The 21,559-nt window shown below is 40.7% G+C and overlaps 3 protein-coding genes across 10 annotated transcripts in view; 2 read left to right on the top strand and 1 right to left on the bottom strand.

Moving 5' to 3' along the window:
- Positions 1–5,995, top strand: part of RGS17 (regulator of G protein signaling 17) — a 59,977-nt gene extending 53,982 nt beyond the window's left edge. For 3 of the 7 annotated variants that reach the window (XM_083608044.1, XM_083608049.1, XM_083608045.1), the window contains 3 exons: positions 1,840–1,929; positions 4,587–4,821; positions 5,629–5,995. In XM_083608044.1, coding sequence (XP_083464170.1) covers positions 1,840–1,929; positions 4,587–4,821; positions 5,629–5,817 — 514 coding nt within the window. In that variant the 3' untranslated portion in view covers positions 5,818–5,995. Of the gene's footprint in view, positions 1–1,810; positions 1,930–4,586; positions 4,822–5,628 lie in introns of all 7 variants that reach the window. The other 4 variants (XM_083608050.1, XM_083608046.1, XM_083608048.1 and 1 more) reach the window with 2 other exon arrangements.
- The window catches only part of LOC310760079 (VIP peptides-like), a 397,324-nt gene that overhangs the window by 242,903 nt on the left and 132,862 nt on the right, over positions 1–21,559 (bottom strand). The window lies entirely within an intron of this gene.
- Positions 12,524–21,557, top strand: MTRF1L (mitochondrial translation release factor 1 like). Of its 2 annotated transcripts, XM_083608023.1 has the most exons (8): positions 12,524–12,999; positions 13,306–13,385; positions 13,809–13,992; positions 15,654–15,817; positions 16,213–16,330; positions 18,115–18,251; positions 19,238–19,465; positions 19,550–21,557. In XM_083608023.1, exons 1-7 carry the CDS (start codon positions 12,684–12,686, stop codon positions 19,451–19,453), a joined length of 1,215 nt encoding a protein of 404 aa, XP_083464149.1. In that variant the 5' UTR covers positions 12,524–12,683; the 3' UTR covers positions 19,454–19,465; positions 19,550–21,557. The 2 variants fall into 2 exon arrangements, with proteins under 2 accessions (XP_083464149.1, XP_083464148.1); XM_083608022.1 differs by having other exon boundaries at positions 12,525–12,999; positions 19,238–21,557.

The raw sequence follows: 21,559 nt of genomic DNA, 5'->3' as shown, positions 1-21,559 counted from the left end.
ATCAACTTTTTGCTTTAAGTAAAATTGCATGGATCCACTAGTCCCAGGTTTTCCCAGTTTTATCTTCTGTATGGTGAGTTTCTTCAACAGCCCTTGACTCCAGTGCTGTAGAGAATCAGATGGTGCCCACAGAATAACTTTACTAACAACCTACATTAATGCTTTCTGTGGGTCCTGGTTAGGGCTGTAAGCAGCCCCATAGAGGGGGGGGGGAGATCTAGTCTTTGTTTTCCTTAGAAATCCAGAGAAGCTCAAGCAGAAACTATCCCAAACTCAATTTTTTGCCTAGTGGCAACTATAAAGTAGCTTACTGTATACCTACTGTTTTGTTGTGAATAATATAATAAGAGAGAAACAGGTCTTTGGGTACAGAAATTTACATTGTTCTCAGCATCTAGTAATTGGAAGTAGATTTGATTTTGATTTTTTTGCTGGAAAGCAAACATGCTTTTATTGCCTTGAAGAGATTACTGGCCAAAGTGCCATTTATCACAGTGGTACATATTGAACTCACAGCCGAGGAGTATTCCTTGCACCTTAGTATTAAAACGATGGCTGGAGGCTCAATACATATGTTTTATTCATTGAAGATGATGTATAGTTTGCATTAACTCTCTGGACAATGTCATCAATCATCATAAGACAAGCTCCCAGTAGTGCTTGGGCATACTGTTGTACATAGATATGTTTTTACACCCAATTACATTGTGAATGATAATATGACTTCTTAAAGATATATACTGAACATTAATGACTCTAGTTGAAATAAATAGATGTTGCATAGTAGTAGTACCAGATTTGCTGGATTGTGCCCCAGTTTAAACCAGGCAGGTGCGCCAAGTATTGGGGACTGAGGGCTCTTCAGCCTCCCAAAAAATTCAAGGAGGGGGCTGCCCCCCCAAAAAAACCCTGTGGCCCTGCTCTGCCTCCTTCTCCCTGCCCATTGTCGCACAGGTAGAAGGAGGCCAATTGTGGAGCCCGGCAGCTATGCTCCAGGATTGTGTGGCAGCAGCTCCCAGCGAGATCTCACAAGATCTCGCAAAGAGCAACATAATTCTGGTAGGTGACGTTTCGGCCAGGTGGAGGTGACACCTTCCTGTTTCACCTCAGATGGCAAAACGGGACAGGCTGCCCCTGCGTAGATGCCATACTGTTACAGTATGTCTGGCTTTAAATACAAATCAGGCAACTAGGCAGGTATGGAGCTTGAACAAAAAGGGAAAACAATCAATCCTACTATTTTTAACAGGCCACATCATGTCACAGAGAGAGCATGGGCGCCAATGTTACAAGTTTCTATACTTGAGCACTGAATGCACAATAACATTTTGAAAGAGGAGCCATCTAGTGGCTAGTAGCATGGCTGAATCTGAGCTGCCAGAAGACATTGCAAGAAATGCCTCGCTTAGAATTTATGAAAATAACAACTGTTGGGCCTTTTAAATAATGACAATATGGAACATCTTTTCTTTTCTGTTCTGTTCTTTTCACATATGTGTTCCAAATATTAAAATATATAGAGATTCAGCTTATTGTCAGTACTTTTAATCAGTGAAACAAATAAAGATTACAAAAGTTACAATTGAGGTGTTGATATTAAATATACAATCTGTCTCCCTTGGTGTTCCTTTGAATAGAGGAGATGGAGGAGTCTTAAAAGGTCAGGGGAATCTCTTTTTATGATGAGTATTCCAATGGTGGCCTGCATTTGCCACCAAGGCAATGTCTCCTTTAAGAATGCAGGTTCACGTTAAACCTCAGTGTTGTTTTATATATTGTATATTCATTGTTTTAAATTAATTCTCTCTAGACAAAATAAAGTGTTGTACTACATTGCAGCCTCACTGTTAGGAATGAAGATAGAGGGGACAGTACAGGAAGGCCGACACACACAACTAAAATGGAGAGTATTCAAGTCATAGAAGAGTGGTAAGTTTGCTGTTTGTCTTCTCTAATTGCCTCTTATCGTAAACTATGATGGCCGCCATCTTCTGCACACATACTTGGCACTAAGTCCCACTGAACTCAATGGGTGGTATCAATAGCTACCTTAGCACAAAGATCTCTGTTTGTGCCATGGAACTTTCTTCCCTCTCCTCTTCCCAAATTTGCTCTGGACAGTTGGGAAAAACACAGAACAAGTTGGGGAAGAAATGAGTAGAGGGGAGGGAAGTTTCATTGTGTAGCCAGAATAAGGTTACCAGATTTTTTTCAATGAATCCGGGGACACTTTTCAACTTGGATTTTGTATGGGGACTGATTTGTAAATCCGGGGACTGTCCCCGGGAAACAGGGACGTCTGGTAACCTGATGGAACTACTTTGTTGTGGCTTACATCTGAGTAAACATGTACAGGATTACACTGTTAGTTGCTTCACTGTGTGTGCTTTCCTGTAATTCATACAAAAGCAACAACCAGAAATTTGAGTTTCAATCAGCTGGTCTTCATGTAATATAACAGCAAAGGAGCATTGCTGATGCATGGTTGTGGTATAAATTAAATAAAATCAAGCATGCTTTCTCCTTTCTGCCAGCATATCAATGAATAATAATGCATTTTTTTCTGTGCAGAAAAATAACTGTAAGAAGCGCAATTAGATTCGGGGCTGTGCATGCTCCATGCAAAAATAAGTGTGTGTTAAAACTCCTGTGTTATGGAAATACAAATTCTGTGCCAAGAAAAGCTGAACTCATCATCATGTATAAATTAGGAAATTGAATAAATTGTGCACACTGACTCTTTTGCGTAATTTATTTTGCTTTTGCTTGTCATGGTGAGAAGCAAATAACTATATGGAGCCCTGAGCTCTGCTGCCAAACTATTGGCATTCTTATTCATCCATACTTCTATGCCTTCTTACAGTTTAGTAAGTCACTGTTAATTTTATTGTGTATATTTATTTTTAAAACCGTTTATCAGTTTCTGATAGTTACTATAATTACTTGCTGTTCTCAATATCTGTTTTTAGCATTCTTTTAATGTATATTTCATACTCTTATGTAAACTGCTTACAGGTATGGGCTTGTGTGTGTTTTTGTCCTCTCTCCTCCTTGTGCAATAAAAGGGGAGTGAAAGCTTCCACTTTCGCTGTTGAATAAACCACAGTTCCATGTTATGTATGAACCTAGAGAACTGTGGATATTTATAACCAATGTTAGTTACAATGGTTTGATACATAACAGATTGTGAAACTAACAGGTTGCTTGTCAGTTAAGTAACAGGCTGTTAGTTTGTTAACTAACAGGTTGTAGAAACATGCTGGCAAGCGTGGGGGCAATTCCTACTGAAATCTCAGAAACCAGATCTTTTAATTAATGCAAGTGGAAGGCTCAGGAAGGCACAGTTGAAATTTTAATGGTCATCTGAGCTGGGTCTCTCTGTTGCATCATCCACTGAGGATTCACACAACTGACAACACTCAGCTGAGGTTCTGGAGGAACAGGGAAGTTCATCCCTTGTTCTGTCGTCAGATACATACCCATGTCACAATTACACTGATGTAGTTACCTTTCAGACATACGTGCTGCCTTATACTGAGCCAGACCATTAATCTATCTCACGTGTTGTCTATACTAGGAGCAGACAGCCTTCTAGGCCCAAAGTGGCAGTGTGTGAGCTTTTGGATCCAGTGGGTGTGGTTAGTGATAGGTGTGGCTGGAGCCAGTGTTGCCATATTCAGAATTCACATGCACACAATTTTCTTTTTCTTTTGCCCCAGTTTTTCCTTTCATTGGTTTTTCATTAGCCTCCCTACCCTCTTTCATTTGCCTCCCTTTACACCATCAATTTCTGACATTATACTGCTGCTCCTCCCTTTTTATATTAGTTCAAGTTATTGGCCTAATCCTGTCTTATTGATAACCTTACTACATGCTATAAATTGCAAACATAAAAGTATTGGAGCTTACTGTTGTTGTTGTTGTTGTTAAGTTAAACTATTGCACCAATTCAGGACCTGAGATTTTAAAAAATTGCCTTCATGGTTTTCAGTCTAACTTTTTTCTTCCCTTTCCACTTCAAGGCAATGCCATCTTGTGGACAAGAATGATTTTTCATAAGATAGCATCCATTAGTTTCAAAGAATGGTATCCCACATTTCTGGTCTTTATAAGTTGAAGAAAGGTTTTAATAATCCATTGCACAGCCATTTTGTTTATAGAAGCAAATTTTAATATCCTTTTTAGAATTAATTCACACGTCTCATGTTTCACCTCTGGCCAACTCAAGTCAAAGAGTGAAGCTCTTATTGGAGAGGGTGTATGGTGTGGGGGGTGTAAATGCATGCTGGGGGGGGGCATGCACCTGCTCTCCATCCATGCTTGCTGACTTGTCAGTTTGAGGAAATACCTGTTGTGAGGTCTGCGCTTTGAGATTAAGATAAGATTTGTATTTCCATGGGAGGCAAAATGTCTGTCCCCAATCCCAGCACTCATCTCTGACTCCTGTACATAACCTGACAACCTACTTCTGTCTTCTCTTTCTAAATTTGAATTGTTTGACCGCTAGCTTTTAGAATTAGAAATACAGAATAGCTTTTCGTTGTTGTTGTTGCTGCTGCTCTTGTCATTGTTTGTTTGTTTTGCAGCCAAAACCCTACAGAAGATGAAATCCTGTCTTGGGCTCAAAATTTTGACAAGATGATGAAAACACCAGCCGGTAGGAATATTTTCAGAGAATTTCTTCGAACAGAATATAGCGAAGAAAACTTGCTGTTCTGGCTAGCATGTGAAGACCTGAAGAAGGAACAGAACAAAGAAATTGTTGAAGAAAAAGCAAGGCTTATATACGAAGACTACATTTCTATACTTTCACCCAAAGAGGTAATACCATAAATTCCAAATTGGCATACAAGCTTGGGGTCAAATGTGGCCCCAGGCCCCTTGCTCTTTCTGGCCCTTGGAATTCTCTGAGGGCCATGCCCTTCATCTGCTCTGCTCTGTATTCTCCTTGAGTGTTTTGACTCCCTTTGCTTGTTGGATGAAGAATGGAGAGAGATATGATTTGTGCAGCTGGAATGTAGTCTACGAAAACAAAGGAAAAAGTTCCAAACCCCTGCCATAAAGGCTTGCAGTTGCCTTTAGGTTAGAAAGCATGAAGTAAACTCCTTCACAAGTGGTTGGTAAAGGCACCATAATTGATAAACTCTTTGCTGTAATGCTCTCTAACAAAGGGAAGTTAAAACAAGATGGCAGCAGCTGTTCAGCAAAGTGATAGTGCAAAGCAGGCATTATGCCTGACAATGGAGAGAGTCCTGGGAAAGGTTGAGGCAGGGGGTTGGGCTTGCTTTGCAACCAAACGGGACTAACAATGTATGGAACAGATAAATAAATACCTGAAATGGTCCTATGTCTATGCTTTTCCACCCAGGCCAATGACTCAGTAGTTCAGGCAAAAAATGCATAGGTTTGTATCATTCCATTTTCATTTGCTTTGATTTAAAGAAACACAGTACATATCATATCAATCATACAACTGATAAAGATGTCAAAGGGTTTATGACAGTCCTTCCATGTAGGCAAGATCCAGTTGGGCGCAACGGCAATTGAGTAAGACTGAAGCCTTTAAGTGAGATCTGTATACCTTTCTTGAGTGAGGGCTTGATCAACTTCTCTTCTTCTTCTCTTTAGGTTAGTCTAGACTCACGGGTGCGAGAAGTGATCAACAGAAACTTGTTGGATCCCAATCCGCATATGTACGAAGACGCTCAACTTCAGATCTATACGTTAATGCACAGAGACTCTTTCCCAAGGTTTTTGAACTCTCAGATTTATAAGTCTCTTGTCGAAAGTACTGTGGGCTCTACTTCTGAAACTTAGGTCTATTTGAGAGGGGCTGAAATCTTGATTTAGCTTTTGGGGTGGGGTGAGGGTGGGGATACTATTAGGATGAAGACAGAAGAAGCATTTTTAGAGTGGCGGGGCTGCTCTGGAAGCACCCTTGCTGCATTCAATCCAAAACGTACCTTTCTTCTCCCACGTCAACCTCTGGGGGGGGGACCAGTTCTGCACCTTTGAAGCAGAGTCTGGCAGTGCACGGTGCTGATTTGCAGAGCCCACCCCCCACCCCGAGAAACCTCCCCCGCAATAGCTGGAGCAGTTTTGCACTTTAAGAAACGTATCCTTTTTCAATGAATAAGGTGACAAATGAGCAGATTGAACGCTGTGCTTTTTTAAAAAAAAGAGAGAGAAAAGGTGGATGGCTCATCCATTAAATGGAGTGGGGGGGGAGCAAGACTGACAGCTGAGCCAGGCTTTACTTTGCTGGCATGTCTACGCCTGTCTTTTCGCTTGTGAGGCTGAGAGGAAGCCAGGTTTACCCCACAGCCGAGAGACATGCTACGAGCTCTCTTTTTGTATTCCATCTGTCTTCACCTTAGTAGTTTACTAACATCTGGAACTGAGTTCCTGGAGAACTACAGTTTAGCACTACTCAGGCTACTGTGAAGAAAACAAATACACACAATGGTCTTTGTCTACATTTTACCAAGGTCCTTCATGCTTGAGTTTGGAAGGGGGAAAAGAGTAGATTTGCTAAATAACCACTCGTTTCACACACTTTTCACAGCTGCGGTTGAGATTGCAATGACATGCGTGTCGTTTTATGAAGTATTTCCTTGTGTACCCTCACACAGCATGTGCAAAGCAAAAACTGCTTCATTTACCACTTTGTTGTTGCAATATTTAATCCAACAACATAAATTATATCGGTATTTAATAACATTTTGTGCAATATGGTCTTACAGTACACACAGGAATCCTCGGAACAGGCTGAAAAGCAACTTGCATTTATAAACAACATATGCGAACACTGTCAGAAACTAGCCCTGAAGTGTAGCAATTTTATTCCAAGTGCTCTGTGGAGGAAAATCCATTGCTATGGAAGACAGACAAGCTTTCTGTGTAAGATGGAGAGAGAGATGGAGCATGTGTGTGTTATTTATCATTAATTTAAAAATTCAAAACAAGGCGTTCCTCTTGTTGACTGCCATAATTGTGGCATTTTCATTGCAGAGTTCAAAATGTCAAAAAAAAAATAAACATAAACAAAGCACAATTACATGAAGGGATCCATGTTGGGGTTACATAGTATATGCGCTGACATTGTTTTTAATTGTTATAAGAACAGATAATCAATGTACATTTCAGATGTCGGATAATGTAACAGATTTATTAAAGACTGGCTATCCAGTTATCTCATGCTGCTGTGTAATGTTATGTAATTCAGCAAAGCAAAACAAAAACCCAGAAAACAAAAACAAAAAAATAATGCATACACACAACCATGGTTGATAATTTACTTTTTTTAATTAAAAAGTTTAAATTTTTTAAAGGGAAAAATGCCTAGATGTAGCATTTCAGTCCACACTGAGGACTACTATTTGTCTGTCAGTTATTTTTTTTCTAAAAAGTGCTATCATATGAAATGGAATGTTCGTGTGTTTTCCAGAAACTGAAACCAAATTGTTATTAAAAAAAAAAAAAAAAGGCTGAAGAAGACTATCTTCTGACCTGCCTAATTTTGAAGGATTTGTTGTGGAGTAGAAAAAGTTTACAGAGATTTAAATAAATATTAATTTTTTTAAAAAAAAGTGGCCCAAGAATGAGATCAGTGGGTGTTTTATTATCTTTGTTCTTTGTTCAAAAACAAAATCAGACAAACAAAAGGACTTCTTTTAAGCGCTAAAATGAAAGAGGGAACAAAGTAGTTCAGCCACCTTAAGCTCAGTTTACTTGGGCCATCTTTTTGCACAACCACTCTGGATTGAACGTGAGCTCAGGCAGTGAGTAATGGGGCTTTTGTGGAACTCCCATTCATTGCTCTTGTGCGACGGTCGAGATTCCTGGGGGGGAAATATACACACTCCCTTTGCTGCTAGTTTAGTTTTGTAGGTAGGTGCTTAATGTGGTTTTTTTTAGAAAAAGAAACTTTCCTGATTTAAATACATGCTTGGACCTTGCGAATAAATATCTAATCTAAAAATTTAAAGAAAACACCACACATTTTTCACAGCTGTTCAAACCAGTGGTGCGTGTTGACATATTTCCTTTGAGGAACTTTTTTAAAGCAGGCCATAGGGTTTTGAAGAGTTTTGTTTTGGTTGTTTTTTTTTTTGACCATCCAAAACCTCAGTGACGCTTCTCCCTTAATGTCAGCCAGTTGACGTGGTTGGCCCTCATTTAAAATAAACCTCACTGTGGTGTTAACTGAGTAGACTTTGGTTCTCAAATGTTGGCCTCTTGTCTGCAAGCTATTCCTAAAGGGCAACATCTCTGAAGGGCCACCACGCATGCTGAGGTGCAGCCCCCCTCCCATCTTTAGGTGACATTTGACCCAGGGCTGTGCTGAATAGGATGTCCTCAGAAGCTCCATTGCAGTGGCCAAAAGGACTCTCAGCCGGAATAGGTATTGATTGGTGCAGAATAACTTTCAGAGCTGGATAGTCCTACCCCAGTCCTAAACATCTGCACCAGAAGTCCTTTTATCCATGCCAGCAGAATATCAGAGTACCCTAAATACCCCCTTCCTAAATCCCTTTTTGCTGGTGATTGGGCCATTCATATGTTTCCAAAAGGATCTTTCTTTCTTTCTTTCTTTTCTTCCTCTCTTTCCTTTGCTACCTCTTCATTTTTAATTTATTGAACACATGTCAAAGGGCAGACGTGGGGAATTTTTGCTTATTATTTTACTTGAAATCTGTAGAACTTTTAGGTGGGGAGGAGGGAGGGAGGGAGACACAGGCAATTTAGCTGCTCATTTTCTTAAGCTCATTTGGTTTTTTTGTAATTTATATAGAATTCAGGAGATAATGACTTTAAAGGGCTATTCTTTATTCCCTATGCAACTCTTTGGATAACTGTGGTAGTGTTTGACAAAATGGGGGTTTTAAAAAAAAAAAGAGGAGAGAGAATAAATAAATAAGAGGAAATTCTGCAAAGCAGAAAACATAAAAGGTCTGTTTACACTGGCGTTGCTGACTATCCTACCATAATCAGCACTTTTAAATATTGTTGTTTATGAAACTGTAGTTTAAAATGCAAGATGAATTATTTATAAAGGACATTCTTTTAATAAATATCTGTTTTGTCTGAAAAGTGTTATTGTGTTATGATATACTTTATTCATGTTGGTTAGTTATTTACCATTATGAATAAATTTTAAAGATATATTGATAGAATAATACCTTTGAAGATGTTTACAAAGACAGATTTTTTTTCCTAAATGGGGGTGGGAATGGGCAAGGGGAGTGGAACTGACAGAGAAATGCCTCCTCCTACTGTGAAATTCTCATTGTGAATGAAATAAATGTAAGATATGTGTTTTTTTTCCTAACCAGAATTGATTTAACTGTGGTATTGCATATCAAGAGCACCACAGTTAATGTCATATTTACTATGGTACTCTGAATATATAGCACCCTTTCTGTATATATATGGTGTGAATTCAGGTTTGTTACAGTGTTTGAAACACAATTATCTCTGGTGCACACAACTAGGTACTATGTAATTAGAGAATACTGCATGTATACAACTTTCAATATTTAGACTTCATATTTTGATGTTACTATTTGATGGTGACCTGTTAATCAGAAGCTATCTTTATAAGATACTTTTAATACAGTAGGCGAGTTGTCAGTTTGACAGAATTTATCTTCTGAGGAAACTTAATGAAAACTAACTGTAAGGGCCCAAAAACACCACCCTGAATTCTAGCATAGGATTTCATAGTATCTGTATTTGGGGGAGGGGGGAATGTATAGCATTTAAACAAACTTTTCATAAATTGGTTAGTGTGTTATTGCAATGAGACTGTGTTAACATTTCAGTCTATGTCCTTCTTAAGGGGTCAGTAGACTAACCATAAAACACTCCAAATGTTCTTCCTAGGAGTAGATGTATATTTTAAATGCACAGGATATATATGCCTTTTGCCATTTTTTTTAAAAAAAAAACCATGCAGGTTGTTGGTGTCAAAATCCTGTGGCTGCAAAAACAGCCAGAGTTTTTTCGTGCCACTTTTGCATACCTCAATCTGTTTTATGAAATTGATGCAGTATTGGCAATGTTTTAGACGGTAACATAATCTCATTGCTCTCAGCATATTTGCAAAATGTGAGCAGCCAATGATTAAACTTCTAAAAAGATTACCGTATTGTGCATGCGCTATACAATAACTTTAAAACAAACAAACAAACAAATGCCTACCTATACTTAACTACTTGCAGGCGAAAATAGATTTAAACTGTATTTACTTCCTGGAATTTGGATTTTCATGAGGCCACACATATATGAAATAAATATGAAACTTTTTATTTAAAAATGGCTGTGAATAAATTATCTATACACTGTGGTCATGCAAAAGCCCACACATGTCTCTCATTCATCTAAGTGCTGTTGATATTTCTTATTCCAACTAATCTTTTTATTGAATGTTTATAAGTAAGGGTGCTCTATGGTCTGTGGCTTATGACAGCAATTTACTAGGCATTTGGGGCATAAACCTGAATCCATAGATGCAGTTGTATTAGCAAAAGGTGCTTCTACTCACTCAAACCAGGGGGGTCCTTAATTTCACTACAGCGGTGCCTCGCAAGACGAAATTAATCCGTTCCGCGAGTCTCTTCGTCTTGCGAGGCATTCGTCTTGCGAGGTACCACTGTAGTTCTCCGTTAACATGCTAGCCCCCTTGCCATTTTCTGTGCTATTCTGGAGGATCCCCAACCTAAAAGAGTGGCTTTTTAGGGGCTCAGTGCTGCAACAGGAAGGAGGCAGAAAAGTGCCACTCTAGGAGTAGAACCAGATCCTGGAAGTTAAGATCTATATTGTAAACCACCCACCCCATCACACATGCTGCCCACTTCATGCTTCATTTATCCTCTGGATGGAAGAGGATTGATTGTTTTGTACTGTTTGATCTCCCCTTTCCTATACTTTTTATATGGTTTCTGATATATCCCAGTTAAAGTGAATTGAGGAATGGGGGAGGAATATCCAAGGTCTTGGGATCTAAAGTGTTGACAACTAGTAAAATTCTTAACAACACTTGCTGATACAGCAGGTAATATACAAGACATGTTAATAATTCGTTATTGGTTTTTTGTATTCACACTTCTGAGAGATTTTGAGTTGAAGGGGGAAATGTGTGAGACCCCACAGGAATTAACACTAGCGGAGGGTGATTACAGACCACAGACACTCTCTCTGTATAGTTGTACCCCTGTACTATGAACAACAATTATTAATAAAATTTTATATTTTACACTTCAAATGGGAGTCATTGTCTAATACATCAATTTTTTTCCATCTCTGACTTAATCAGGATCTGTTTGACCCCAAGAGCAGATCAGTGTGATGAGTTAGAAAAGGGACTCATTTTAGAATATACTTTTGTATTTTGAGTCACACACCAATATAGGAGTTCATATACAGGGCTAAAGTATATTAACTATTTCTCCAGGTAAACAATTGCCATGTTAGGGAACAGCACAGACCCGGATCTGGAAAATCCATAGGTGGAACTCTGCTCACAGTACACTCTGACTAAAGAAGGGGTGGAGATGGGGCTTGGGGCTTCAGGAGGAAGTAAAGACAGAAATTGGTGGAAATCCCACACACACACACCTTCTCCCAGTATGTCTCCTCTCCAGATCTTGGTCCTTCCACCGACAGAAGGAGCTGTTCAGTTTGCATAAGGGCAAGTCTGAATCTAACCTCATGACATAAACTTTCACCAACTAGAGTCCATCAGATGCATGAAGCGTTATCCCTAAGTTGTTAGGTACACGTGAAGGTGGAGAAAGAAAAATCTAAACAATATCAGAGAAAAATGAAAAACGAAAACCCAGATGTTGAAAATTACATAAAGGTTAAATGTATGTAAAATAAGCACACAAGGTAGTACTTATTCAGCTGAAGCATTTGTGCATGCCACTAAAATCCCCAGCACAAAAATTATAGAGTTTACTTCCATGGGCATAGGCAGTGCTCTTTTTTAGGGGTGCCGCCGGTACTGTGTACCATTGAGTACCCCCCTAATTGCCCAGAAACCGGGAGGCAACCATTCTGGTTGGATTACCTCTCTCTAAGGTTTCATTTCATGATGTTTATAGAAAAGTTTGACTCCTTCCTCCCGTCGGGAGTCGCATCTTTTCGGCTTTTTCCGGATTTTGCTGCCGTTGCAGTGAATGGGAACTAGCAATGCAAGCCCTGCATAACAGTGCCCAATTGAACACATGACAACCCGTACCAGCAAAAGAAGCCCACGCATTATTATCCCCCTACATCTATCTCCGCCTTTTCTCACGCGCGGCTCTTGCAATTCCCACTCCCCCCTTATCCTCACAACAACCCTGCCATGTAGGCTCGGCTGAGTGACTGCACAAGCCCACTCAGTGAGCCTCGTATCCGGTGTGTGCGTGTACGTGTGGATTGGAACCCGGGCATTCCCTGGCCATGGTCTTAAAGAGGCTCGGGAATGAAGCGCTTCCGTGATTTGCCAACGCGGTTCCTACCCGGCATAGAACGCCGTCCAAATGTGAACCCGAAGTGAGGGAGGTTCGCATTGCCCGCTTTTGTTTTAACTCTATGCTGGGCGCGGGGCCGGTTGGTTTGTTTCCGGAAGTTGCCGGCCTCGTGACCGGAAGCGGAAACTTTCCGGGCAAGGGAGGGCGTAGTTCGCCGTCGGCATGTGGCGGAGTGTTGCGCGCAGTCTGTTGTGGCGGCGGCAGCAGCAGCGGAGGTGGAGGCCGCGCGCCTCGTCTTCCTCGCCGCTCGCCGTTGCCCTCGCGCCGGGGCGGTGGGAGGCAACGGCGCCTCGGCGCTCCTCCAGCAGCCAGGCTGGCTTGCGCGAGCTGTTCGAGCTGCCGGCGCTGCAGCGCTTTCTGGAGCGGCAGGAGCCGGGGCTGATTCAAGGGGCTTCCTGGCCGGACTTGGCAGCGCGGATTCGCCTTCTGCGGGAGAAGGAGCAGGAACTGCGCGACACGGAGCGCCTGGCGCACGAAGGTGAGACCGCCTCGGCAGACCCCGTAGCCAAAGCCCGCTTGGCGCTCGTTGCCCTAAGCCGCAGCTCTGTGGCTCCGCAGCCGCCTTCAGTGGTGGCTGCCACACAGCTTGCTACCTGCCTGCACCAGAGGGAGGGAGGCGAGACTTCCCGGGCTTGGCTCTCTCCTGCAGGGACCATCCCATCTCGCCGTCATGTAACGCTATTAGTACCTGCATTTAGTGCATTGAAATTCTTATACAGGGGCCGGGTATTTTAGTTGTATTATCGTTACAGGCATTAATTTGCTAACAATAGCTGTATTCTAGATGAACATGAAGATTTGCGGAAGCTGGCGGAAAAAGAAGCTGTTTCCTGTCAGGAAGAGATAGCAGAATTGAAACACCAGGTACATTGCTTCCTTTTTTTATTCCTTTTATTTAAAACATTGCTTTTCATTGTGGGAACAATTCCAGAGTGGCATATGATATGCAATATTATTTTCATATACAGTCATACCTTGGTTGCTGAACGCCTGGAACTGGTTAAGTTTTGGCTCCCAAACAATAGAAAACCAGAAGTGAGTTTTCTAATGAATTTTGGAAGCCGAATGTCGTTCTGGTTTCTGCAGCCAATCGGAAGCCGCGCCTTGGTTTTTGAACGGTTTTGGGAGTCGAACGGATTCCTCAAACGCATTCTGTTCGAGAACCAAGGTACAACTGTATATATATTGATTATTGTTCTTATTGCATGTGTTCCAGCAAGGTATGTGATAGGATACTGTTGGCTGAAGATTTTATTTGGGTAGAAAGGCATCCCTTTTTCGTTACAGATTGTATTGCTTTTGATTCCTTCAGAAGAAACAGATAGAAGTGATCTCATCATGGAAGTGACTGCTGGAGTTGGAGGGCAGGAAGCAATGCTGTTCACAGCAGAGATGTTTGATATGTATCAACAGTATGCTGCATATAAAAAGTGGAATTTTGAAGTTCTGGAATATGCTTCCAGTGACATAGGTAAGTAACCAGTGCGTATACCGGTGTCACCCTACACATTACATGGCTGCAGGGGACATCTTATTTTTTCTGCTGCTAAATATGAGTGTTGGAGTATTTTATTTTATTTTTTTAAATCCTTTATTAGGCATAGCACACCACACATTATCAAACAAACATCATATACAGACTGTATAAAATACGGGCTCAGCGAACACAATTTATCCCAGTCCTATTCTTAACTCCAAAAAATAAATCGATGTACATAGATAATATAATACAACACAGCAACATCACCTACCATTAAGAACCACTAAGTCTCTCTATCATGGCCCATTCTTTCTTCATGGACAGCACTAAAAAATTCAGCCACTATAACAGTAATTTGATCATCGCTGTCCGCCAGCAGGTCCTGAACAGTTGGTTGTGTAAAAATCTGTCTATTAAATTTTAGGGCCTCAAACAATTGTCTTCTGGCATAACTGCCAAAATCACAGGAAAAGAACACATGCTCCAGAGTATCGGGTTCCTGTTTTCCGCATTTGCAGAGACGCTCTGATTCTGGGATAGCTAAGAGTATGAATAGTTATATATCATTGAAATCCAGCAAACACGTCTAGGAATCTTGTAGAGGTTTGCCCAGTATGCACCTAGTGTTTAAAGATGCATGCACTCTTGTGTATGACAACCCCATAAGTAAAATGAAAATAGTAGCATAAAAACAGTGTGAAGCTGCCTTCAGTAACCCTCTTAGAATACTCTGCTGAAGAAATTGCATTCAACAATTACATCCAATTAGACCCAACAACAACTGGAGGGCCAGTCCCTTACCCTATTATATGCTGGTTATAATAATGACCTAGTTTATATGCTGGTTATATATGGTTATATGCTGGTTATATATGGTTATATGCTGGTTATATATGGCTATATGCTGGTTATATATGGTTATATGCTGGTTATAATAATAATGACCTAGTTTATAGGATTATATGAATTAATGAGAATTTTCATAAGTTCGCCTTTCCACAGCTGATTGCACTAAGTAATAGGTTGGAATTTTCATAGTGCAATCAGCTGTGGAAAGGCCACCTATGAAAATTCCAACCTATTACTTAGTGCAATCAGCTGTGGAAAGGCCACCTAAGTAATGGACCAAAGATACGGACCCAAAGAGTGTTGGAGGCAGAAAAATGATTAATTGGAAAATTCCTGGTTTGATCATTGTGGCGTTAAGGGGCTACATGTGCAGGCAAAGGCACAAACCATGGGCATGAACATATGTCTGGTTAATAAGATCAGAGATGACTGTCTGAACTTAACCAGTGTAAAAGCAATAATATACATGAGTGGGACCCCCAACAAAATACTGTGGTGTGGAATGCTCCTGTTTGGTGTTCCATCCAGCTGCTTCTTCCTTCAGGATGTTCCATTCCCTTTCTTCTCCTGCTGGTTTTCTGCCTTTACTACTCCAACAGACACTCAGCATTCTTTGGCTGCTGTTCATGTTCAGTCCTTAATAGTTTGGCTTTATTTGAGGGTGAAGTGGGGTGGGTGGTGGGCGTCAAAACACAAACTCTGGTTGTAAGCTTAAAATCATCAGTCACAATATAAATTATTCAGTGAACTTTTCCAAATAGATTGTACTATACAATTACAGTGCGTTTTTATTTTTATTGAAGGTGGTTTGAGACATGCATCTGCTGTTATAGGAGGCCTCGACACGTATAAACAAATGAAGTTTGAAGGGGGCGTACATCGTGTCCAGAGAGTGCCTAAGACAGAAAAGCAAGGACGCATTCACACCAGCACAATGACTGTAGCAATTTTACCACAACCAGATGAGGTATGATACAGTTACACAGTTGCAGAGTTGCAGGACTAGATGATGCTAAGGTCCCTTTTCAGTGCTACAGTTCTATGATTCTAAGTAGGTGCTCAAATACTCTGCTTTCAGATATGCTCTTTTATGTAGACTTACTATGCTCAGAATAATTATTTATTTTATTACTTGATTATTTCATTTATAATCCACCTTTCCACCAAGGAGCTCTAGGTGGTAAACATAGTTCTCTGCAGAAGGCAGCTTATTGTTTCGGAAGAGTGTTTTAAAGGGTGGTGGGTGCCCCATGTGTCAGTGAAAAACTTGCTTTGTCATTTTAAATAAGAATGATTTGTAAACAGAATTATCTGCTGTTCATTTATAAAGCATAAATTGAGTGTGTCTCTTTCACATTGCAGATAAATTTGACAATTAATCCTAAAGACTTGCGTATTGAAACTAAACGAGCCAGTGGAGCTGGTGGTCAGCATGTAAATAAAACTGATAGCGCTGTACGAATAGTCCATATTCCCACAGGTACATTACAGCTTTCCTCCTACCTTGGTGAAATCTGTTTCTGCATATTATGATTTACACAAACAGTGTGGGGTGGGAGGTGGGGAGCATGGCTTAGTAGCAGTACAAATGCTATGTAGGCAGAAGATTCCAGGAGTCAGTGTGGATATTGCTGCCAATCAGTCGATGGCCTGAGTGGTCTCATTCAGTATCAGGGGTCACTGTTGCTGTCCCCTTCTTACTGCCATTGTTGGGCCACCTCTGAGTGGCTGCAGACCTCTGTGCCTGCCAAGGACATAACACACAGGTGCTAGGAAGCTGCAAACAGGCTAGAAGACTGGTAGAAATGGTGGGGTGGAATTAACTGGAATTAACACAGGGCTGGTGGCTGGAAAATAAACCAATAACCTGAGCATGGGGTGAAGTGGAGGAAACAGGAGGACACAAGAACCTGAGGAGACGGAGAGGTGGGCAGGAAGTAGTTAATAGTGTGTAGGTGGGAAGCAGGTGGTGTGTGAGAGGGAGACAGTGGGAAAAGCATGGATATAGGCAGCAAATGCCCTTAAAAATGAGAACTGGACAAGCCACCAGAGGGAAGCAAATGGCATGCAGAATGCAGAGGTCACATTACCACTGCTAGATGAAGGTGTTTGGCCCTGAGATGCTGACCCATGGAAGAAGCCACCTGCTGACCAACCCATGCAGCATAATGTAGAGAAGCAAGAGGCTAGCCTTGACTTTGCATTACCCACCAGGGATCACTACCCTAGAGAAAGCTCTGAGAACACCTTAATTATATAAGGTGTTAAAAAAAAAACGTTGAGCAAGTTAGCTTTGTGCCAGGGAGATTCATGGAATGGGGAGGTGTTGCGTCCACTTAACTGAGTGACACTCATTGTAAGGCAACTTCATATATACATGTCAGGAAACCTAGGTCTGCCACCAGTACTGCTTCTCCAACAAGTATATTTGGGTGACTAACACATCCACAAATACATAATTTTTCCATTCATATTCAAGACTTCTGCATGTACAGGTAATAAATGTGGCGTTAACCTGTGAATTCAGTGATACCTTAATCATAGCTTTAAAAAAATAGATTATCAGTGGCCTCTACATGAATTTTCACTTTGAACTACAGTTTTTACCAACCATAAGTGTGAATTCTGCAGATTGTATTTGAATTCCTGGAGTATGTGGGAATTAGTTATAGTTAACAGTGCAAAGGGTTTGTGTTTAACCTCTTTTGATGCTATTTGCAACAGACAGTGTACCTTCTGAATAACCTACCAGTAGTAAAGCATAATCACAGCAAGGTCCTTCCTTTCTTACAAATCTACTTAATATTAAGCTTTTCCTATTTCTCTTTTCCAGTCCTCAGTGCCTTCCCTCTTTTCTGCTTTAATTGCAACGTAGCATAGCAATGTATTTGGTTTTTTTTCTGTTTGGGGCTAAATGCCTACCAGACTTCCTGCTTCTAGTGCAGGGTTGACTAACCTTTGAGTATCCAGATCCTTTTGGATTCCAGTTCTTGTCAGCATAGTCGGGGATGATGGGCCCTAGGAACAGTGCTCTGTTCCCACTGGAGCTTATGCTTTCGTTTTGCTATCTTGGTAATCACCAGGCTTCACATTGCTGCCATTACAGTAGCATATACTTCCCCAAGCCCTGAGTTCAGAAACTAGCAGTTGTGTAACTTAAATTGCTTGTCATATCTCACTGTGCTCCTTGAAAGTTGCCCTTCATCCTTCCCTTAGCACTCTTTGTTTTGTTTTTGACTGACATCATTTTTCTTGCTGCTGCAGGTGTTGTGTCTGAGTGTCAGCAGGAAAGATCTCAAATAAAAAATAAAGAAAAGGCTATGAAGATCCTTCGTGCCAAGCTATACAGTATCAAACTTGAAGAAGAGACCAGAAAAACAGAAATTGCTAGAAAGATTCAGGTAATGTTTAATTTGCTCTTCATCTGTGCCTGGAAACTTGAGTTTAAGTTCTACTGGGACAAGTACGTACATCAAACATGACAAGAAGGCATGAGCTGATGATATAATTGGGCTGGAGGGCGCAAAGAAGAAATCTACAGCATGAAGCTTAGAATTTTAATAGGCATTGTGTGGTGGAGAAAAAATAGGTTTCTTAAACAGCACAGTGAAGTAGAGTAATTTAACAGTTAACACCTCACTTAAAATAAAATAAAATAAAGTGAGCATAAAGCTTACCAGCAGGTCTGTTAATACCCTTAAGTGTAGCCCTGAAACTAATGACAGTACTTATTAGTGTGCACCCCGACTTTTATAGCTGTGCTCAGAAGGCGAGGAAACTGCCTTCACAGTTCTTCTGGTAGCACATTGGGCAGAGGTGTGGTGTAGTAGTTAGTGTATTTGTGCAGGGAAAATAAGTTTCCTATAGTGCTTTTCTTGTTAACTCTTGATGCCATACAATTGCATCTTTAATATGTTTTCAGTCCAATCCATGCATGTATCTGAGCTCTTGTTCATGGCACAATAACCCAGTTAGTCGCCAAGGAACTAGATACAGCATGCTCTTGTTTTCTTCATATTCTGGCAAGGTGTCTCTGAGAGCCCAAGGCACCTCCAAGTGCATCTGCTCTCCCTCCCATTCCCTTTAAAAGTTTGACTGGCTGAGAGAAGTGATGCCTCAATTTGTCAGAAGCAGAAAATGTTCTAAGAGATGCAGTACACATGTTCTGTTTCTCCTACTTACAGTAGTTGCTTTTTAGGTGTAAGCATAATGGAGAGAGCTATACGCCTCTCCTGTTACACTACATTTATTTATTTTGCTCAAGCAATTTAGAGTGTAAGCTATTCAGGGTGAGGGCTTATCTTCTGGGTCTTTTTGGTTATGTTAACTCTGTAAAGGATTAGGTATATATAAAAAACCCTGATCAAATTTTTCTTTTTCTGATTAGACTGGGTCCAGAGGAAGGTCGGAGAAAATAAGAACCTACAACTTTCCCCAGGATCGTGTTACTGATCACAGAATAAGCAGATCAGTGCATGACATTGAAAGGTTCATGTTGGGGGAGGAACTGCTAGATGACATGATAAAGTCCCTAAGAGAATATGCTGATTATGAGACTGTATTGGAAGTTATTTCTGAAAGTGATCCAACCAGGCTGAGATGATCTGCCCCACAGGTACAGAATGCAACCAACTAGCTTGCTGCATCTGCTAGCTTTGGGCCTACCTGACGTTGAAATCTCTCTCTTTCTGTGAAAAAGGGTGAAGTTAGCATTATTCTCAAATTGCTTCTTGAAGCAGACAGCTATGATGGTGCTAAGCAAATTGACACTTAGATTTTTGAATGGACGCTGGTGCTGTACTCTTCAGAGGTGGGCAAGAAATTGAGAACACACTGTCAATGAATAGCATTTTTACAGCGAAAATCATTCAGTGCAATAAGAAAGCTAACATGATGTTTTAAGTTATTACAATGTTGATACCTTAATCTAAAACCTGGAAGAAATTCTATTGTTTTCAGTGGCACTTGGATGTGTCACCATATGTAAATTTGAATTTATTTATCGTAAGATTGTTAGAAAATTATACATAAGATTCTAACAGCTGTGCTGCCATAGCAAGTCAGAGGATTGGGCTTTTGCTGGTTGCCCCTCTGTTATGTTAAATGAAACTTCTTTAAAATCTGAGCCTACTTGTGTTGAATCCTTTGGCCCAGTTATGCACATGTATCCCATGAGTAAAGAGAACACTGTTACACTTTCCATCCTGCTGTCTAAATAGCTGGTCACCCCATACTTACATGTTCTAGTTTTCCACCACACATGGAAATTTGACTGGGAACTTTGGAACCTTAGAGCCTGCCTAGAGGTAGCCAGCTGGACCTCATTTTCTATCATCCATGACCACTGGCCAAGCTGACCAGGAATGATGGGAGTTGGAGTATAACAATGCCTGAAGGGCATCACATTGATATCCCCTAGAGCCTGCCTTCAAACAGAAGGAAGAGTCTAGGTCTCTGGTATTTTAGCTGCTGTCTCATAACCCAGAAACCTAGAGGAAATGAAGAGCCTTATGGTTCACAGGCAAGTGTCTAATGGCTGGTTTGAAAAAGAATAATAAAAGTCCTCACTTTATATGGCAGGTCTTTAAAAGGACACTCAAATACTCCACTCTTCCCAACTGCAGAGGTCCAAGATCATCTTCACAGCTTCCCAGTGGGCTGCTTAACTCCTTGCGCTGAGGCAAACTCCAATCAAATTGGCTTTCTATATAGGGAGTTCCTTTTTCTGTCCTTTTCACACCTGTGACTGTTCTGTGAAAAAGAACCCCACTGGATAATCTGCTCTGAAATTCTACCTACAATGAGTTGACAGGAATTTGTTAAATAGGGATGGAAATGTTGGGGGACACCCAACCAAGTTGTCCCATTAGCACAAGGATGTCTGTCTGTTAAACAGAACTTCCTTTCTCTGTGCCCCCCTTAATCTGCCTTTGTGCTTTTCCAAACCCTCTGGACCAGATTTGGGGGGGGCATGCATGAAGGTGAAGCTCCATTGCACAAACCAATTATTGGCCTGATGGAACTACTTTGTTGGCTATTGCCCCCTGACTTTACTTTCCTGTGTACAACCTTGAAGTAGAAAGCTTTCAAGAAGAATTTTGATTTAATATTTTTTATTTTAAAAAAATCAGCTACTAATAAGAAAACACACCCCTGCACACATGCCTGTAGCAATATCTTCTGCATATTTCAGGCTGAGGTAATTTTATAGTGATTTGTAAATGTCTCACAGTAGATCAAGTAACTTTTTTGAAGTTGGGAAATTCTGATCCAGTGATTTAGTTAGAAACAGTCTGATATTCTCTTTGGAGATTTATCCCAGCAGTTCAGTAGGTTTCTGTGATTATTCTCTTGTATCATCCTGTAACAGAATATAGCCATACTGCTGGGGGTTGCGGGACTTTTAAAGTTCTTTGCACATTTATTTCATACAGCTTTTACATTTCATTCCCTGCTTGTTATTATTCAGAGTGGGGGGAAATTAGAGCCAGTTGTGAAACTGTGAAACACTTTGGGAGTCCCAGATATGTAAGGACATCATAGGGTTGAAAAGTGAGTCCCAAAAGATTCCTTGGGACAAACTGGAAAAGCTTTGCACTAAGAGAAGACTTGTGTTATGACAATCTTCAACTTGAAAATTCAGTTTCTTGCACTCTTATCTTTCAATATATAATGCCAGTGATAGCACTCTTTATAATGTTAAAGCCCA

Source organism: Podarcis filfolensis, assembly GCF_964270895.1.
Source record: "Podarcis filfolensis genome assembly, chromosome: 3".
Lineage (NCBI taxonomy): Eukaryota > Metazoa > Chordata > Lepidosauria > Squamata > Lacertidae > Podarcis > Podarcis filfolensis.
The sequence above is the reverse complement of the archived record's forward strand: the minus strand, read 5'-3'. Positions and strand labels throughout refer to the sequence as shown.

Bases quoted from the DNA above. Each gene is read 5' to 3' on its own strand.
- MTRF1L (XM_083608023.1), top strand. From the start codon at position 12,684: ATGTGGCGGAGTGTTGCGCGCAGTCTGTTGTGGCGGCGGCAGCAGCAG. The intron at 15,818-16,212 runs GTATGATACAGT...TTCACATTGCAG, and splicing joins TTTTACCACAACCAGATGAG to ATAAATTTGACAATTAATCC. The intron at 16,331-18,114 runs GTACATTACAGC...TTGCTGCTGCAG, and splicing joins AATAGTCCATATTCCCACAG to GTGTTGTGTCTGAGTGTCAG.